This window comes from Pogona vitticeps, chromosome 3, assembly GCF_051106095.1.
Source record: "Pogona vitticeps strain Pit_001003342236 chromosome 3, PviZW2.1, whole genome shotgun sequence".
Taxonomy (NCBI): Eukaryota; Metazoa; Chordata; class Lepidosauria; order Squamata; family Agamidae; genus Pogona; species Pogona vitticeps.
In genome coordinates this window covers 63,626,938-63,646,457 of record NC_135785.1, presented here as the reverse complement: position 1 = coordinate 63,646,457, position 19,520 = coordinate 63,626,938, and the positions used below count along the sequence as shown (strand labels likewise).

General features: G+C 40.9%; 1 protein-coding gene and 1 long non-coding RNA gene across 3 annotated transcripts in view; one reads left to right on the top strand and one right to left on the bottom strand.

Annotated features, from left to right (window-relative positions):
- Positions 1-19,520, bottom strand: part of TDRD1 (tudor domain containing 1) — a 72,517-nt gene that overhangs the window by 38,044 nt on the left and 14,953 nt on the right. For both annotated transcript variants that reach the window (XM_078389567.1, XM_078389566.1), the window contains 9 exons: positions 18,909-18,960; positions 18,166-18,270; positions 17,721-17,897; positions 16,925-17,068; positions 16,164-16,335; positions 6,999-7,085; positions 4,650-4,817; positions 4,132-4,239; positions 2,923-3,093 (listed from right to left, as the gene is read on the bottom strand). In XM_078389567.1, the coding sequence (XP_078245693.1) occupies positions 2,923-3,093; positions 4,132-4,239; positions 4,650-4,817; positions 6,999-7,085; positions 16,164-16,335; positions 16,925-17,068; positions 17,721-17,897; positions 18,166-18,270; positions 18,909-18,960 (1,184 nt within the window). The remainder of the gene's footprint in view (positions 1-2,922; positions 3,094-4,131; positions 4,240-4,649; positions 4,818-6,998; positions 7,086-16,163; positions 16,336-16,924; positions 17,069-17,720; positions 17,898-18,165; positions 18,271-18,908; positions 18,961-19,520) is intronic.
- LOC144587913 (uncharacterized) lies at positions 279-1,499 on the top strand. The gene is made up of 2 exons (XR_013543164.1): positions 279-386; positions 644-1,499. It is a non-coding gene; the product is annotated as an uncharacterized LOC144587913 (long non-coding RNA).

Genomic DNA, 19,520 nt, shown 5'->3' with positions numbered 1-19,520 from the left:
ACAAGTTCTTGATGGGATGGGAGACAAGGTAAATTTCTACTGGACTCCTTAAAAAGATCAAAAAGGCAGGTATGATATTTGGACAGAAGAAGCAAAATTCCATTGAACACTGTCAAAAAGTAGGTTCAGCCTGTGGCCTCTTGGTTTTTATCTGGAGAGATCAGGCCATCTGCCACGTAAGATTCAAAATGGACTTGGTGTCCTCCAGATACCACCCATGTCTGAGTCAAGAAATAGGTAATGGGGAACTTAGTGATAAAATATTGTCCTCCTCCTAGGATGAGGAGTTGCTCTCAGTTGACTGTGCACTATTCTTGTTTTTTTTTTGCAGGTATCAGATATTTGGGCCAAAGGTGAGGTGCTGATGGAACCTTCAGAAGTCTGAGGTAAGTATATAAGCTGGATCAAGTACTGTTCCTGATTTTGCTGCTGCCTTAAGACTCTTATCACAAGATCATTGTCACTGGCAGTCCTTCACCTGGGTCACAGCATGTCTGATTGTGAGCATTAGCATTGAGGTGTATGCTGATGTTGAGAGGTACCTCGGTCTAGTGCTCTTGTCTCTGTGCCAAACCTTGAAGGGGAGAGGGATTGAGGAGTTGAACAGTGATGTCCATTCCAACGAGCTCTGTCTCATCCCCAGGTGGCAGAAGAGGAATCATCTTCATGATGTCAATGGTGGTTATGTTTCTTGTCAATAGCAGGCACTCTATCTGGAAGGGGAAGCTGATGCCCCATCGATGTCCACAGTATTATCCCCTAAGAAGAGCTCTGGAAGACAACCTGTCCTCTTGGCATTAAAATAAGGGCAACAAGGATGGATATTCAGCCCCAGGAAGAATAGTGGCATGCGAAATACAAAAGAAAAGCATATGCTACCTCTCTCCAAGCAAAGGTCACAACTGATGGGGACCTGGAGGCACCCCTAAAAGGAGGGCATTTGCTCTTGTTCTATCAAGTCAACCGAAGACCAGACTGAATAGCTGACATAGACCATGATTTGCCCCTTGGCTTATTTATTATTTATTTATTTATTTCACTTTTTATACTGCCCATCTGGCCAAAGGCCACTCTGGGCAATTTGCAACATACAATGCCACCAGTGCTGATGTACCTGAAATCGGGGTATTCTAGGATGGTTTGCTGGGCAAGACAGTAAGATTTGATCCCTGGGTTACTGGGATCTGTCAGTCCAATTCCATCAGAACCTCCATAACAGACTTCCTACAAGGAGTCTTACAGTGCAAGATCTTAGAAGTGGGTCTGGTCTGCTTCGAAACAGAATCCACAGCCTGTAGGGTCATCTCCCAGAGAAAGCACTTGAGTCAGGATTGCTCGTTATGCAGGGCAACCTTCACAAACTCTTGCGGATGGAAGAGGCCTGCAGTATGTGGCCTTTCCCAAAGCAGTAGAGGCAAAGAGAGTGGCCATCAGATAACAGTATCTTGTTAGAACAGAATTTGTAACTCTTAAACAGGCCTGAAGAAGCAATACAAAAAGGATGGGAAAATGACAATAGCTGTCACTTTTTAAAAAGAAAAAAAATCAGCAAAAAAAGAAGGGTAGGAGAACGATGATAAACAGGTAAGTAAAAAAAGTTCCTAAAAGATGTCACTGATTAAAAAAATGCTGCTGCTGTGGAAGCTCCTTTGCAGTTGCCTCAGCGGCAGAAGAGACAGAAATTAGGACGGTCACTTGAGGGAGAGGATGCTTACTAGGGAGAAAACATTGAATCTTAGGTGTTACTGAGCTCCACAATTTTCTGAGGATTCTTGTACAAGTGCAGAGTACTCAATGTGTGATTCACACAGAAAACAATGAAGAACACTGAATGATCACACACCCCTTCCAACTGTTGTACTCTTTGTCCAAGTTTGCAGGAAAGACTGTTAGGCTAGTCTGCTTAGGCTGCATACAAGCCCATGCTAGCCCCTATTTTTGCATGGACCACTCATGATTATGCCAACAGAAAAGCAGACATGTTGCTTCTCTCACATATACACTTCTGATTCCCCTCCTCTGAAGCTAAGAGAAGATAGCTGAGTTATAAAAGGGAGCAGTGGTGTTTAGTCAAGTTAAGTAAGAGATTTCAAAACCCAAAAGAATTGGAACCTTGTCTCTTTAGCACCATTCCCTCCAAGCTGCATCAATCCCATGCTGCCCGTTTACTGCCAGTTGGAAGTAAATGAGAATCCCATGCTGAGCTAGCAAAAATTAGAGGGAACATTACTCTTTAGGGATGGCAGTAATGGCGGTGGCAGAAGGCACCCATTAGGACTTGAATTCTTCCTTCTTTATCTTGCTGCAGAATAAGGCTAAGTCTGAATGCAGATCCCCAAAGATAAGGACACTAACTTATACTGACCCAGACCACTAGTTTTGTCTACTTGATAGTAATGGGACTGTCAACTCTGCTTGGCATAGGCTCTGAAGAGCTCAAGCAGGTTTCCTTCCTAGCTGTACCTAAAGATCACTGATACCCAAGCTCAAACAGGCTTAGCTCCCAAAGTAAGTGAGATCAGCTATGTTCTGGGTAATAGATGGGTAGATAGTACATAACTCTGTGGAACAACTTCGTTCCACTTCTGATGCATTCCCACAATCAAAAGGGTTAGAAATTTATTAACTTTAAAGCACTTTAGCAGGAAAGCCTGTGGGTGACATATTGCCACTACACTGGTTAAAAGCCAGTCCACCTGTTTCCTGACCTTGTCCAAGAGAAAATGGATTTCCTAGAATGTGAATTATGCTTTTCTTCCTTAGTGAGAGATTTTTCTTTTCTTTTGCCTTTATCTGGCTTTAGTCTTCATTTCTTTTTCTCACACTGTAGGTAAAGTTCAGGTTTATATGCAGTGCAATTACTGTATAGTGGGTATCCTACAAGCTATTCTTAATTGGCATTTTATTCACTTTGTTACATACCTGCTAGGGTACAGTTGATAGCTTGAACTGATAATTCCATTAATTCTGGAATTATTGGCCGAAGTTTACTCAACAGAAGGACTTCAACATTTCCATAGTCTACATAGCCCACTAGAACTGTTTTCTCAGAAGTGTAAGACAAAACTGATGCACGATACCACTGTTTGTCTTCTGGAAAAGAAAAACAACTTGTTTTGTATATACTGTCTTTGCTAACAGCCAAATTGTAAACCACTGACTTTCTGTTCCAATCATGCAAGCTCCACCTATACAAGAAAATTCTCTATTTTCTAGCCCTTCCAAAATTGATTTTTGGAAAAAAAAATTAAAAGATTACCGGGCAACAGGCTTTTGTTCATCTCCCTGAGCTTGCCACTGATAAGCTATTTGCCAGGCAAAAGGGGAGATAAGTGCTTCAGCCCCCTCTCCTCTCAATCTAATTCTCTGACTACACAATCCTTTCTCATTGGCACTCTTTCTTTCCCTTCCCTTAAATTTGCTTTATTTTCACACTCACACATAGTACAGTGGGGTCTCTACTTAAGAACGTCCCAACTTAAGAACAGCTCCATTTGCTAAATTTTGCTTCTACTTGAGAACAAAAATCCAAGATAAGAACAGGAAAAAAAACCTTTCCTGCTCTTTTTTTCACCTTAGGTCATCTTAGGTTAAAAAAAATTCTCCCCCTACTGGTAGAGTACGTATTAACCAGCTTTGCATTAGTTCCTATGGGAACTAATGCTTCAATGTATGAACGCACCTCTACATAACAAAAAAACAGCCAGAACGGATTAATTGGTTTTCAGTCCATTCCTATGGGAAATTTTGCTTCAACTTAAGAATGTTTCAACTTAAGAACAGCATCCCAAAACGGATTAAGTTCTTAAGTAGAGGTTCCACTGTAGTTTCTATGGACGGAAAAGAGCAGATACGGATTAAATGGTTTTCAATGCATTCCTATGGGAAATGCAGATTCAACATAAGAACTTTTCAACTTGAGAACCATCTTCCAATACGGATTAAATTCTTAAGTAGAGACCCCACTGTACCTTCCTTGCTGGGGCTCTAATGGGAGATTCAGAAATGGCAGCACCAGGTGGTGAATGATATGCTGAGCCCAATAAGTTTTTCTTGTCATGCGCACTAAGTGGGGCTAAATATATGGCAAAAATCAGGATGACATTCAAGCAGTTTCTCCTTTCTCCATACCTGTAAACTGGGCACAGCACATGTCTCCCACTGATGGGCAGAAATCTGGGATAGCAGAGACCTTCTCACAGTATTCATGCAGAGATACTTGAAGTGCAGATAGTTTACCTAACAATATAGGTATTGTGAAAATTATGCTACACAATAAAAGAGAAATATAATCTCAAAAGCACAGAGGTAGAAGAGAAACTGTGCAATGTCTTTGAATTTCAGATATTTACTTTGAATTTCAGATATGTTATCCCAGAAGACCAGGAGCCATTTGATGGCAATTTTGGTTCTCTTAAGTTAAAATAAAGGGGGAAGGAAGACATTTTGGCAGGCCATACATTGTTTATGAAAGAACAGCGCACATTCTGAGTGCAAACTAGAAGCCATATTCATTGTAGACTATCATTCTCCCATGAACTCAAGAGAGAAATCATGTAAATACTTCTTTATCCTCTGTTCTGCTGCATCTTAAAATTTTAAATCTAAATCAGTTGTCGATGCTCAGCTTAACTGAAAAAAAGACTTACAGCCATTTTCAACCTGTTGGCAAAAAAAATCTCCTGGTGTTTGTATATGGGCAACCATACCCAAAAATTCATCTCCTATAGTTAGTGAGATAATCTTTGGAGTTACACAACCACTTTTATCTTTATTCCCAATTCTCTTCTGAATGGAAATCTTTTCCAAAATAGAACCTAAAAAAAAGAAAGAAAGGCACTATTATGAAGTTGTTCTGCAGGTTCCATTTGTCTGTTGATTTTTAGATCTCTGTAACTTCCTGGACCTGATATCCAGTCTACTGTCCAAGTCCTGAAATCACAGCCTGGTTCTTACAAGACTCTGAGCCTTTCAACCTTTGTTCTCACAGCAAGTATGCTTCTGTGATTTACTTCTGTCTCTTTCTGAAGCAACTGTATTCTAATTATGTGCTTTATTCATTTATACTTGCCATTTATGAAGCTCTACCAACATACTGGGCGGGGTACAAATGCAATAAGAAAACAAACAAACAAACAAACAAACAAATACTGAATACAATGGAAGAATCCTTTGATTTGTGTGCATTCAGTACAAACTCTCCCTGTGAAATAGCTCTGCCAGTGTTGGGTTTGCTGCAACAAATCTACGTAGATGTATTTTTACAAAGTTCAAAGACCCCTTATACACATGCACTTTCAGAATATTCCCAGGTTCACACATAAAAAGTAAATAGAATGAAATATTTCTGGAGAACTTTACAATGTGCACTCATAGTATTTTGTTGCCAAATATTTTAATTTTTAATATCTATGAAAAGGCAATATCTATCTAATTAATATCTATAAACACACATCTTAAAATGATCTATGGTAAAGTTCAGGGAATTATGATGCCTCATCTTTGTGACTGCATGGGCAAACAACATGGTAGTGTTAAAGTAGAGCATTCAGGGAGGAGCCCTAGAATCATTTGCTTCTCTTGAAGCTTTTTGTCTGCCCAACAGCCCCTTAGGGAGGGAAAAAGACTTAGGAATGGACTGCTGCCTCACATATGTTACTCAGTCTGAGATTTCCTCTCTGCAGAGTTTTCACAAAAAAGGTCAAATTCAACACAGCCCAGATAGAGGCACCATTCCCTGTACACCTACCTAGTGGGCATTCCCTCAGCATGGGGGTAAAATATTTTCCTAGCATTGATATGAACATATAAGTCCACAAACTCTTATATATCAGCTCTTCAGGTTACAGGAAAACAGCTGACACAGAGAGATTTTACAAATTGGTCTAGTATGTGAAATCATAAGTATATTCCCAAAACCTAGCAGATATGAGAATAAGCAATTATTTCTCTCCTAATAAGTGCATACAGTGGTGCCTCGCTTAACGATTGCCTCGTTTAGCGATGAATTCGCATAATGATGTGTTTTTTTAGAAAATAATATGCACCGTATAACGATGTTTGCTATGGGCGATTTTCGCTTAGCGAAGTTTGGGACCATGCTTCGCATAACGAATGCGATTTTTAGGTCCCCTGCTTCACTTAACGATGTTTCTTTTTTCAATTTAAAAAGTGTCTCAGAAGGGTCAAAAATGGTTCTAAATGCTTGGATTCGTTAGAGGACCCCCTAAGTCACGTGCAAACCTGATTTGGCTTTGATCTGACTTTTCGTTAATTTATGGTGAATTTTTTTTTCGGCCCATAGGAACCAATGGACCTGTCAAAATCTGACAGCTCCATGCTTTCCTATGGGGGAGAAAACAATTCACCATAAATTAATGAAAGTTCAGATCAAAGCCAAATCAGGTTTGCACATGACTTAGGGGGTCCTCTAACGAACCCAAGCATTTAGAACAGTTGCTGAGTCTTCGTTAATTTTTTGTGAATTTTTTCTTCCCCCATAGGAAATAATGGAGCTGTCAGATTTTGACAGCTGTCAAAAGTTGGGGGGAAAAATTCACCATAAATTAACGAAAAGTCAGATCAAAGCCAAATTAACTTTTGCATCCGTTTTAGAGGGTGCAGAAGCTAATCCAAGCATTTAAAACAATTTTTGACCCTTTTATGACGCACTTAATTTTGCAATAGACTTCGCAAAGCCATTGAAATGTATTGAGTCAGCTTCAATACATTCCAATGGAGGAAACATTGTATCGTTTAACGATGTTTCCTATGGGTTTTTTCGCTTAACGACGGCAATCCGTGCCTATTGGAACGGATTAACCGGTTTCCAATGCATTCCTATGGAAAATGGTGTTTCGCATAATGATGTTTCACATAACTTTTTTTGGAACCAATTAAATTCGTTATGCGAGGCACCACTGTACTTCATAAATTTAGCTGTGCCATTGTCAGAGAGCATTAAAGCCAAATTAATAAAATCAAATCTATGAACTTACCGGTACTTGAATAATCCTCTTTGTTCTTCACATTCTTTGAATTCCACTCATGTTCCATTTCCAAGATTATTTCATGTATATGTTTACCTAAAAATGCATATTTTTGGATAATCACAAAAACGCAGACAAAACACAAATGTATTCAAATTCAGTTTCAAACATGTCCAAATTCCTATCAAAATGATCTACTAAATATATCAGTAAGCCACTGTTTCAAATACAGTGGGGTCTTGACTTGAGAACTTAATCTGTATTGGAAGGCGGTTCTCAAGTCAAAAAGTCTGTAGGTCAAGTCTCCATTGACCTACAGTGCATTGAAAACCAATTAATTCCGTAACAGGCCGTTTTTGTTCCATTTTGGATTTTTTCTGGTCTGTAAGTCAATTCTCAGGCTGCAAGTCAAACCTAAATTTTGCGGCCAGAGAAGTCTGTAACTCAAAAAGTCTGTAAGTCAAGCCGTCTGTAAGTCAAGGGTCCACTGGGGTAGCCAACAGCCAAAGTACTGCCATTCCAGTGAAACACAGAAAGACAGTTCTGACTAAGTTATTGAAGTCAAAGCAGAAAAAAGTAAGTATTTTCATACTCCTCCATGAAATGAAAAACATGTTCTTCTAAAAAGGAAAGTAAATTACACTAGTCTGGTATGAATAACACAAATCAGCACTAGCACTATTCAACTAAGTTTTGTCCCATTGTAGCAGACCACCAACCTTTCCGGAAATATGAACACAAGAGAGAAACCACCTCCTTCTCAGCAACAAATGTTTAATACCACAGCAATCTGTCCGCTAATTAGAGAACCAGCAAGACAAAAATCATACGGGTAGTTCGCACTATGGTGTATTTTCTTTATCCTGCCACTATTAAAGATGCATAGCTGTTCTAATCACAGTATCAGATCAGAGAACATGTGTTGTTCTCCTGCATTGAGAGAGCATAACACATGTAGAAGCATTCTATGTGTACCTGCAGAGAAATGGCAGCTAGTAGATCTGTGGTTTTCAACAAAGTTTTGGAGGAACCACTCAGGAATGGAAGAATGCTGCTCTACTTTTTAGAAGTACGGTGGTGCCTTGACTTACAAACACCCTGACCTACGAACAATTTGACTTACGAACAGATCCGACCACAAATTTTGCTTTGACTTGCAGCTGGAGCTTTGACTTAAGAACGGAAAAAGGCAGGGGAAAAGGGCGGAAAATTCAAACCGTTGGTGACAAAGAGGCTGCTTCTTTGTAGCTCTTTTGCCCCAACAGTTAGAGCAGGGGGTCAGGGAGCATTTTTACTTCTGCCGAGCAGGAGGAAGGAGAGGCGGGGTCAGTTCGGGATCGCCACTGGGTGCGGGAAGTCGGTGCACTCCCTGCCCATCACTGGCGCGGGTCTATTGGTTAGTAAGCGCCACGAAAAGTGTAGGTATACTCATGAGTAAATGCCACCAAAGGCCCTGGGCTGGGCTGCCGGTGCTTTGGAAGCCCTGGAAGCCTCTGTAGAGGTAGCTGGAGCCCTGGCCCGATAGCGGCGGCGGAGGCCAGGCTGTCAGCTTCTTGCTATTTAATGTGCAGACTTCTCTGAAGAAAAACACACACATGCTCTTATTCTACAAAAAGACACGTGTATTAACAAAATATATACAAATATACAAAGTAGCAGACCTTCGTCATGGCAGCAAAAATAGCGGCAAAGTACATAGAGCATAGTATCATAGAGGAAAGGAGATACATTCATGTTCACAATGTTCCCTCATATACAGTTGAACTGATGCTTCTGTCCAATCACTTCAAGGGTTGCATCATCTTCCTTTACATGGGTGTTGCATCATCCCCAGATGTTGCATCATCTTCTTCTTAGTCACTGTGACTCAGCACTTACCCAGGTGATCATCATGGCAGTTCATCAATACTACAGTCAGGACCTGTTCAGGCCTATAAAAATTATAATACTCTGACACCCCTCCTAATTTTATACCTGAACAGAACATAATCCCATTATTTTAATTATTTCACTATGCTTTTGAGCATTCAAAGGTTTTGTTAAGATATCTACATTTTCCTCTGTTTTACAATATTCCAATTCAATTAATTTCTCTTTTATTGCTTCTCTTACATTGTGATATTTGATATCCACATGCTTACTTCTATTTTTTACTCTTTCTGTTAAAGCCATATGTATGCATGTGGTATTATCTTCCAAAACTTTTACTGCACCACATGTCTCAATTTTCAAATCTTTTACTAATTGTTTATACCAAATCAATTCCAAACATAACTCTGATAAGGCTGCATATTCTGCTTCTGCAGATGAGGTAGCTACAGAATTTTGTTTTCTGGATTTCCAACCAACCAAATTATTTCCAAGCATTATCACAAAACCAGGCATTTTGTAACTTTCTTTTAAATACCCATTTGCTACCTATTACTTTATGTTCTAAAAGTAACTTAGTCTCAGTAAACACTTTGTGTTCTTCCATGGCATCATTTCTTCTTCCATGGCATCTTGCCACTTTCTTTATAAATCAGGAAGTGCCATCACTTCCTCATAATTCCTAGGTTCCTGGTACACATAGCAAACTCTAACTTCACCCACTCCAAACCTTTTGTGTGGAACTCCCTTGTTTGCCCTCTCTGATCTCCTGGGACCTTGTGGCACTGGTTCTTTCCCTGATTCACTACCTCGTTCATCATCATCATCATCATCATCATCATCATCTTCTTCTTCTTCTTCTTCTTCTTCTTCTTCTTCTTCTTCTGCTTCCTCAGTTGTGGATTTACTTGTGTCTTCAGTTTCCTCTTTCTGTGTTTCTATCTGCCTATATTGGTTCTTTTTTGTGTCACATATTGGGATAAAAACTTGTAAATTAGCATGAATATTATCCCAGTTTTTGTGCTCATTAAAACTTGCTGATCTGGAAATTACAATGTTCCATCTAATACTCTGACACCCCTCCTAATTTTATACCTGAACAGAACATAATCCCATTATTTTAATTATTTCACTATGCTTTTGAGCATTCAAAGGTTTTGTTAAGATATGGGTGTTGCATCATCCCCAGATGTTGCATCATCTTCTTCTTAGTCACTGTGACTCAGCACTTACACAGGTGATCATCATGGCAGTTCATCAATACTACAGTCAGGACCTGTTCAGGCCTATAAAATTTAGGATACTCTGACACAGGCCCTGCAGGAGCAGTGGAGATAAGGTGCTGCTTTTTCCTTTTAAAAATTTTGTTTTCGGTAGGTTTTGGAGGGTAGGTTTGGGCTGGGGGGGGTTATGCTTCTGTGTTATTTTGTTTTTTGGTGGGATTTTTTTTGGCAGTCCCAGCATGGGACTTGCTCCAATGTTTATTTTTGGATTTGTTTTTTTGTTTGTTTTCTGCAGTCCCACCGTGGGACTTGCAGTGTTATATTTTTAATTTTTTTTGTATTTTTTTCTTCAGCTGGAATGGATTAATCGGTTTTCAATGAATTCCTGAGAAATGGTGCTTTGACTTATGTCCGTTTTGACTTACGGCCACCGTTCCAATACGGATTGTGTTTATAAGTCAAGGCACCACTGTAATCAATTCTCTTTATATTTAACCTAAAATTGTTTCATATGATGCTTAATTGGTATCAGAAGGGAGGGTAGCAAGTTGATGTTTGTCTACCTCTAATCTTGTTCATGAGAAACTGCTTCAAATGTCCCTTCCATATATAGACTATTCACAAGACATTCCCACACTCATATGAAGGGGGAAGCAGGACTAGTCTTGGCATCTCTTTGCCTTTCCAATGTTTCTACATGGAGGATATTTTAATATTTCTGTCATATCTCCTATATTTTTCTGCTTGGCTGGGCTTGCTGTTGTTGAAGATGCATTTGATGAAGCTCCTGATGATGTCCCTGCCTTTTTTGCACCTTTAACTGTGCTGGTACTCATTTTCTAAAGCTCCTTGCGGTCCTTCCTCCTCAATAGATCTCTTTAATACTACAGTGGTGCCCCTCAGAGCGACAATAATCCATTCCAGAAAAATCATCGCTATCTGGATTCGTCGCTATGCAAAATAAAAAAGCCCACAGAAACGCATTAAAACGTGTTTAATGCGTTCTTATGGGCTTAAAAACTCACCTTATGTGAAAATCCTCCATGGGGCGGCCATTTTTGGTGCCTCTAAAGCAAGGCAACACAGCGGGCGGCAATTTTGGAACCGCCGATCAGCTTCCCCCATCATCCCGAAGCCCGACGACCAGCTGGGCAAAAATGCCGGCGGGGGCTTTGGTGGGATTTATAGTGGTGCCTCACTTAACGGGCGCCCTGTTTATGGATGAATCCGCATAGCGATGAAGATTTTGCAATTGCAAAATCGATCGCATTGCGATGTTCCCTATGGGAAGCCCCGCCGATCAGCTGGGGAAAAATGGGGCCTTTGTTAGGACCGCGGGGGAGCGCTCCCCCGCAGTCCTCCCAAAGCCCCAGCCGGCATTTTCGGAGAGCTGATCGGCGGGGCTTCCCATAGGGAACATCGCAATGCGATCACTTTTGCGATTGCAAAATCTTCATCGCTATGTGGATTCGTCGTTAAACGGGGCACCCGTTAAGTGAGGCACCACTGTATAAATCCCACCTATTCTCAAATATTATTGGGGAGGAAAAGTCACAACCTAAATCAGCTTTCCTTTAACAGAGTATTATAAGCCCTATTTTCAACTAGAGATAGTTAGAATCTGTAGACCGACACGTTCAGGCCCAGGTTGACCGAAACATTATGAAGATTTTTTTTAGTATTTATTTAGCAAATAAGCTGAACGGGCATGACAAAAAGCCTTTCCATACAGCTCAATCTATCTGGCACCTTCTTGAATATATCCAGCAAGAGGAACATCAGCAGTTAAAATTTGGGTGTCAGACTGGCTGGAAAAATTACAGAAGGACCTCGTAGATAAAGGCTTCAAGATATTTTGAACAACCAACCCTGGAAGACTCTGCTCTAATACTGTTTTCCATGAATGGTCAACTGTGCACTCTCTCTTGCCCTCATAGCTTCCTGTTCTCTTGCCTGCTCTCCTCATGCACTTGCCTGCCTTCTCATGTGTACAGCTGGTCTATTCCATTTGCCACTCACTCTCACTTGGATGTGCGTACATGGCCATTCTCTTATGTCAGTCTACATTCTCTTACTCTTGCATGCCTGCTTTTGCTCTTTCCAAATACGCTTGTTCACCCACCCCTTCTCTTGCCTGCCCTCTTGCGCACACACGCCTGCCTTCTCTTGCTCTTACGTTCATCTCCCCTCCCTTCCACTGCTGCTTTTCTTTCTGCTTAGTTGCCATCTTCCTATGCTGTTTTTTCCACAAGTAAAGGCAGTGGGAGTTAACACTACAAGATAAACTATTCATATGAGTCTTCTTCCTTTCTCACTATTCAAGCTGACCTCCCAACCCAGTAACAAGTTGTTCATTTTTATTATTCTTCCCATTCTCACTGGAAAAGTAGTAAATTACAAGAATGAAAATTAACAAAGAAAAAAGTAACTTCCTCCTAACTTGTTACTACAGAATGTAACTAGTCCCAAGAATAGCCTACTAGAAAGATAATTACAGTGGTGCCTCGACTTACCAACGTCCCTACTTACGAAAATTTTGACTTATGAAAAACTCCAGCCGCAAAATTTTGCTTCAGCTTGCGGCCAGAGCTTTGACGTATGAATGAAAAAAGGCAGGGGAAAAAGACGGGAAATGCAAACCGTTGGTCATGAAGAGGCTGCTTCTTTGTAGCTCTTTCGCCCCAATAGTTAGGAAAAGTGAGGCTCAGCCTCCCCGGCTTCCCTGCCGCTGTGCCTGCTACTGCCAGAGGCCTCCTGCTTTTAAGCAGAGGGAAAACCAGAACCCCACCAACTCTGGAAAGACCAGGAAGAAATCTGCAGGATACCACCACCACCTTTGCACACCCCTAAAGGGTGCCCCTTTTGCTGGCCGGGCGCCCTTGCCCTCTGAGCCCCCTCACTCATCTTCTTTCCAAACTGCCGAGCGGCCAGTACTCTCAGTGCCGCCTACTTGCAATCCCCCGCCTCCACTGCCTGCCTGGTACAGATGCGGCAATGCTTGCACTTTCAACCAAGCTCTACCTCTTCCTCGGCGAGCGGCCGAGGTGGGTACTCTCCGGCCCGGCCAGCCAATAAGGCCGTCGCCTTGCTTGGTGGCCCAAGAAGGTGGAGCTTAAACAGAAGTCAGAGCAGGAGCCACTGAGAGCAAAGCAGAGCACCACAGAGCGAGTGAACATGAAGGGAAGGAGAAGCTGCCCAGCCAGCCGATTTCCTACCAGGCCACCCTCCCTGGGACTGCTTTGCGGACTCCAGCTGCACGTTATTTAACGCTGGCAGAGTCTGGCGGGCGAATGCGTGTCTGTTGTGGCCATAAAGGGGACAGGAAGGTCAGCGTTCCCAGTGAAATCTTTGCGTATTGGGGTGGTGACTGAACAGAGATTGCTGGCACTTTTTATTGCCTTTATGCAGAAGAAAGGGAGGGGAGCTTTATGGGGATGTTTGAGTGCTGCTGCCGAGGTTTCTCGCTTGCCCAGCAGCTGCCCAACACTTCAAGCTGCCCTTTGGCTTGAGAGCATGCTCCGGAGTCGGAAAGCGGGAGGAAGGGCCGAGCGATCCAGGTGTGCTGGCCATATGTAGTACCGGCCGCGCGTGTTCAAGCTGTCTGAGCGAAGTTTGAAGGAGATGTGCGGGACAGCACGGGGGTTCACCACAGTTGCCAACAGGCATGGCAGCCGCTCTCCGTCTGGCACCATGGTGAAGGAGTGCAAAGCGCTGCTGGACACGCTGAGCAAAGTGACCGCTTGCTAGTGGCACATAGTGCTCACTATCGGGGGCACCTCGGATTCACAGAACCTACGCGAGGAGCTGAAGAAGACCCGGCAGACAGCCCAGGAGCTGGCTGTGGCAAGTTGCAACAAGCTCACCGGGGCTCTGAGACAAGACGGCTAGCAAAGAGGACAAGGCAGAGTTTGAGAGGCTCTGTGTGATCTTCTCCACCTGCCTGGAGATTGACATGAGGCCTCCGGCAGCAGCAGTCGCAGCGGCAGTGAAGCTGGGGAGGCTTGCGGCGGTCGCAACAGCGGGGAAGCCGGGGAGGCAAAGGAGGCTTCGGACGGGTAATGTGCTCCTTTTTCCTTTTAAAAAAGCTGTTCTGGTTGGGTTTTGGAGGGTAGGTTTGGGCTGGGGGGTTATGTTTCTGTGTTGTCTTGTTTTTTAGTGATTTTTTTTCAGTCTCAGCGTGGGAATTTTTGGATTTGTTTGTTTTTTGTTTTTGTTTTTTTGCAGTCCCAGCGTGGGACTTGCTCTGTTTATTTTATTTCTTTCTGGTATTTTTCTTTGGCCGGAACGGATTAATCAGTTTTCAATGCATTCCTATGGGAAATGATGCTTTGACTTACGGCCACCATTCCAATACGGATTAATTTCATAAGTTGAGGCAGCACTGTATTGTCCATCTCTGGTCCCATTGTTGTTTTAAAATGGGATCTACACTCTAGCAAGTGAGATTAGGATTCCAGTCTAAAACAGACATCAGAGCTCACAAAGAAAGCAAAAGCAAAGCATGCTGCTTACATACAGTCCCATAGCACTTAAAGCAGGAGTCATCAACCCCCAGTCCGTGGCCTGGTCTGTGGGCTTGCCGGAACTGGGCCATGGATACGGATCTCTGCCCCTACCCCCCAGTATGTCCGTGGTGGGCATGTCACACTCGCACGGTGGGTGTGTTGCACCCGCGGGGGGTGTTTCGCTCGCACGCAAGTGTGGAGGGCGTGGAGCAGATGGATATTGAGTCAACCTACAAGTCTTCCACATCTGCAAAACCTCCTGGATCAACTCCTCCGCACTGCTTTATCTCAACAGCTGGCCTTATATGGCAATAATATGAAGGCAAGCTTGTTGGTCTCTCTCATGGAAACGTATCTCCAACTGTTCGGAGGAGGATGCAGAGTAAGGAAATCTAAGTGGCACCATTTTAGAAAGTTTAACCCTCTCTCTCTCTCTCTGTGTGTGTTTTAATATTGCTTTAGGGTAACAGTGAAAGGAATATTGGAACTGGTAGGCCTGGATGAGAAGTGGTAGCCCTGCAGAACTCAGTGAAGAGGAAGAGGGAGAAAATTGGGCTGGTGCATCAGAGTGGACCCAGGAAGATTTGCCCAAAGAAGCCATAGCTACTTCCAGTGTCCCCTGGCCTTCAGACATTCTAGCCCCACATCACCACAATAACCTGGCTGCCCCTATATCTGACTTCCACCCACAAGAGGAAGTGGAGTGACAGAGACAACTACAATGCCTGTTGTAGGTTCATTAGCCTATTTACCACAAGTTAACTTAACAGAACCACTGCTAATATATATTAAACTAGAAATCATTCATAAATATGGTCTTTACTTATCTGCAGCCCAGAAAGTATTTACATTAACTGACTGCATTATCAATATCAGATGTGGCTTCTATTTACACATCTGCTAACAAGCATCCTTCAATGCACCAGGAGTTGAACACGGTATTATTATGGATGACTGCAAACCAGAGAAGCAGGAAATTTATTTTACAGGATTTTGATCAAATAGAACAAGATCCTCATTTCTACTCATATATGAAGATGCCTCTCTGCCAGATAGCTCATTAGCTCTAATAGCCAAATACTGTTTCCTCTAACTGGTTGGATCTCTCTCAGGTCCAACACTGAGGTCTTTCCAGCTTAGCTCAATACTCCAACTTAAAGGTAAATTTTGTTTCCAGATGGTACTGTATTAGAGATGGGCATGAACCTTGGTTTGGAGGTTTGTGCCAGACCTCCCCTGCCTCCCCAGCCAATGCCCCACTCACCACATGGAGCACACTCCTTTCCTCCTCCTCTTCAGTTGCTCAGCCAGTCTCCAGCAGGAATATAGGAAGCCTGTGCTCCTGCTGGGGACTGGCTGAACAGCCAAAGAGGAGGAGGAGAGAAGCATGCACCTTGAACAGCCATGACTTTCCAAATCAAGGTTCATATGCCCATCTTTACATTATTGCTGATTGCTTGTTTCCATAAATGTAATGCATAGCAGCCATTATGCCTTGTCCAGATCTTTTTTAAACTCACCGTATACTAATGTTTTTTTTTTCCAAAAACGAAGCTATTACTATTAACAAAACTTACCAGAATTTAGCAAGGTAACATCTACAGCAAAATATGGCATTTCAGCCATCAAAATATTGATAATAGTCAATGAACAAGTCTTCCCTATAAGACTTGGACCAACAATACTTCGGATGTTTGCATTCCATTCTTTTTTGGTTATAAGGGTATTAGCAACACAGCATTTAATAGCCTGAAAACAAAATACAGTTTTTGAACATCAGTATTACTTGTGATTTTACAAATATTATAACACAAACTAGAACACAAAATATTCTTAAATAGTCAATATGAAATAACTCAATGATGTGCCAATCCACTGTTATTCTTTTGTATAACAATTAATAAGCAGTTATTTACAGTAGTTAGTTAAAACATGCTATTTTGAAAGCACAGATTATGGAGAGCTTAGCATTTTCATGAAGTCACCATAGGTTGCTGTTATGTTAAGACAGCCTTACTCCTCATTCCAGGAATGATACTACTTCTTGATATGCTAGAGTCTTTAGAAGATGAGAAAGCATTATAGAACATTGACTTAAAGAGGCCTCAAGAAGATAAAAACATGTTTAAAATTATGCTTCCATCTCAAGCATCAGGTAACAAAAGCAGATGGGTTAGGAACTGACATTTTTGAATAGAAACAATACATTGAAATAGTCTACTAGCTGCTCACTCTTTATTCTAAGTAGAATTTACTTGGCACATTAGGAATTTCTCACCCTCCCATAAAGACCGTATCTTTCTCTCAGTGTTCTTTAAGCATCAAAACACATACTTACACAGGGTGGAAAGTGGGCAATATCTTTGTCCAGTCGTTTAATTTTGTTGAATGACACAATTTCTCCATTTCCGTAGTCTATATACAACACTTCAGCACTCTTTTTATGGATATCTACCTCTTTTATGAGCACCCTGTACCACTTCTACATTAAATAATTTTAGAATAAAAAACAAACACATAATTGTGATGTTGTGCCTTACCAGGTATAGAAAAAATTATTTTAGCTTTAAGACAAGTTCAAGAAATAATCAGAAGTTTCCCTTTTGATCCTTAACTAACATATCTGAAAATTTCAGATCAAACATTTCATCTCAACTGAGCCTGATACTCAAACATTTCTACTTGTAATTTATCCAAGTGCCCCAACACTTTTCATCGACTTTATTGGGTGTGTGTGCTTGAAACAAATAATGTAGCATAGAAAGTTAACCTGTGAAGCACTTTCTTTTGGCTATTACATTCTACAGTAACTCTTTGCTAGACCACACTATTTCCTTTAATTCTACAAATTCTGTTTTGATTAAATTTATTTTTTATTTCTTTATATTATTTTCCACACATTTCTGTAACTTCTTTAAATTCTATAACATGGCTATTCTTGAAATATTGTTGGGTTGTCAGCAACCTTAAATAATAATATTGCTTATGTTGGTTAAGGCTGCTGGGCAACATAGTCCAAACATATTTGGAGGGACAGATGTTACAAACTTGACATAAATTTAAAAAATATCTTAAACCATTAGTTTTTTTTCCTGACAACTGAGATTTGGTCACTGTATCAAAGATTAAGTTACCTTATCCATGGAATATTCTGCAATACCAACTTCCCCTCTGGCAGGGATGTATTCATTATGATTAATATCACCGTGATCTTTCAAAATTTCAGTAAGTCTGCTAATGTTGCTTAGAACTTCTGGAGAGCTGACTTGTATGTAGAATTCACTAGGATTAAAGAACTCTGTCACAGTGCCCTAGGAAGAAAGCCATGCTATATGATTATCCATAAGAACAGATGAGCTCAGTATTCTTAGTATTTGTAAGTAATTTAGTACTATCATAATCAAAGCATTAGATGAAAATGATTCATATCAAAAATGAACACCACTTTACATAATTACAAAAGAAAAGAAACAAAAATTAAAGTCTTTAGCAAAAAAAAGCTGTAATCAAAAAATAAACAATTATAAAATGCATTGAAATGAAAAATCAAAACCTAAATGAGTTGAAAGCAAAACTCACCTGTATTTTCATATTTTTTTTGAGCCCCAAAGTGGTTAGATCAGAAAACTTTTTTGCCATGTTCTGTTCTTCTGTTCTGTTAGTATTCACAAACAGTACACCTTCCTATTACAAGCAGATGATTCTATTGTTATCAAAATATAAAGATATCTTATTTCAGTAACCTATCTAAATCTACTAAAATTATGTAAAATCACAAAATTAAAACCATGCATTTGTCATTTCCTCTTCATATCAAAAGCCTTTCAAGATAAAAAAGAAAGCCTGCTTATTAACATGAGCTAGGTCATGAGGACTACTGGGGAGGATGGCATTACTACAGCCTTTTCAGGACTACTAGGAATTGCCAGGGGGAGGAAAGGACAGGCAACACAACTTTGGGAAAATGTCCAGTTACTAACCTTAACATCCAAACCACTGTGATGAAGAAATCTACTTCAACTTTTCTACATGTGAGAAATACATTGATCTTTTTCACACAAACTTCAAAGCAAACACAGAGCACCTAGATGCTATATTAATTTACTTTCCTGGCAGCTCACAGCAAGCTGCACAATACTAGGCTGATTGGCCCAGAACTGGCTACTTTTCCATACCAAAAGTAGTCTGTTTGTATCCTAGTGAATGATGGTAGAAGGTCCCTTAGGAACTGTCTACTTCCCTATTGGTACTGTAACATTTGTATCTGATTATGCCTTTCCTTCCCTGCTCAATACCATCAAACAAAATATATTTAGTCATACCTTTTTCTTAACTTCATCTGGTGATTTTGCATTATCTTCAACTTTATCTGAACTAAAAAAACACTTTATTCATTAGCATAATTATTCTATAAAGTCTTGACCACACATTACAGCAACTAGCATTTGTAAGTTATAAAAGAAACCTAAATTAGTGCTGATAAACCCCTACTACAGGGATGTGAATCTTCAGAAGCTCAGCATATATGCCCATTCTTGGGCCCTGAAAGGCAGTACAGTGGTACCTCAACTTGAGAACGTCCCTACATACGAACGTATCGAGTTAAGAACGGCTCTGTTCGCAAAAAATTGCTTCAACCTGAGAACAGAGCCTCGACAAGAACTAAAAAAGGGGGGGAAATAAAAATATGAAAATAAAAAAAGAGAAAGAGAAAGAAAAGGAAAACCCTCTTTCCTGCCCTTATTTTGACCTAAGTTCACCTCAGGTCAAAAGAAGAAAAAAAATTTTTTTTTAAATTTTAAAAAATCCACCTCCTAGTGGTAGATACGGATTAACCAGCTTTGCATTAGTTCCTATGGGACCTAATGCTTCGACTTAAGAACAGTGACTCTACTTAAGAATGAAAAACAGCAGATGGTTTAAATGGTTTTCAA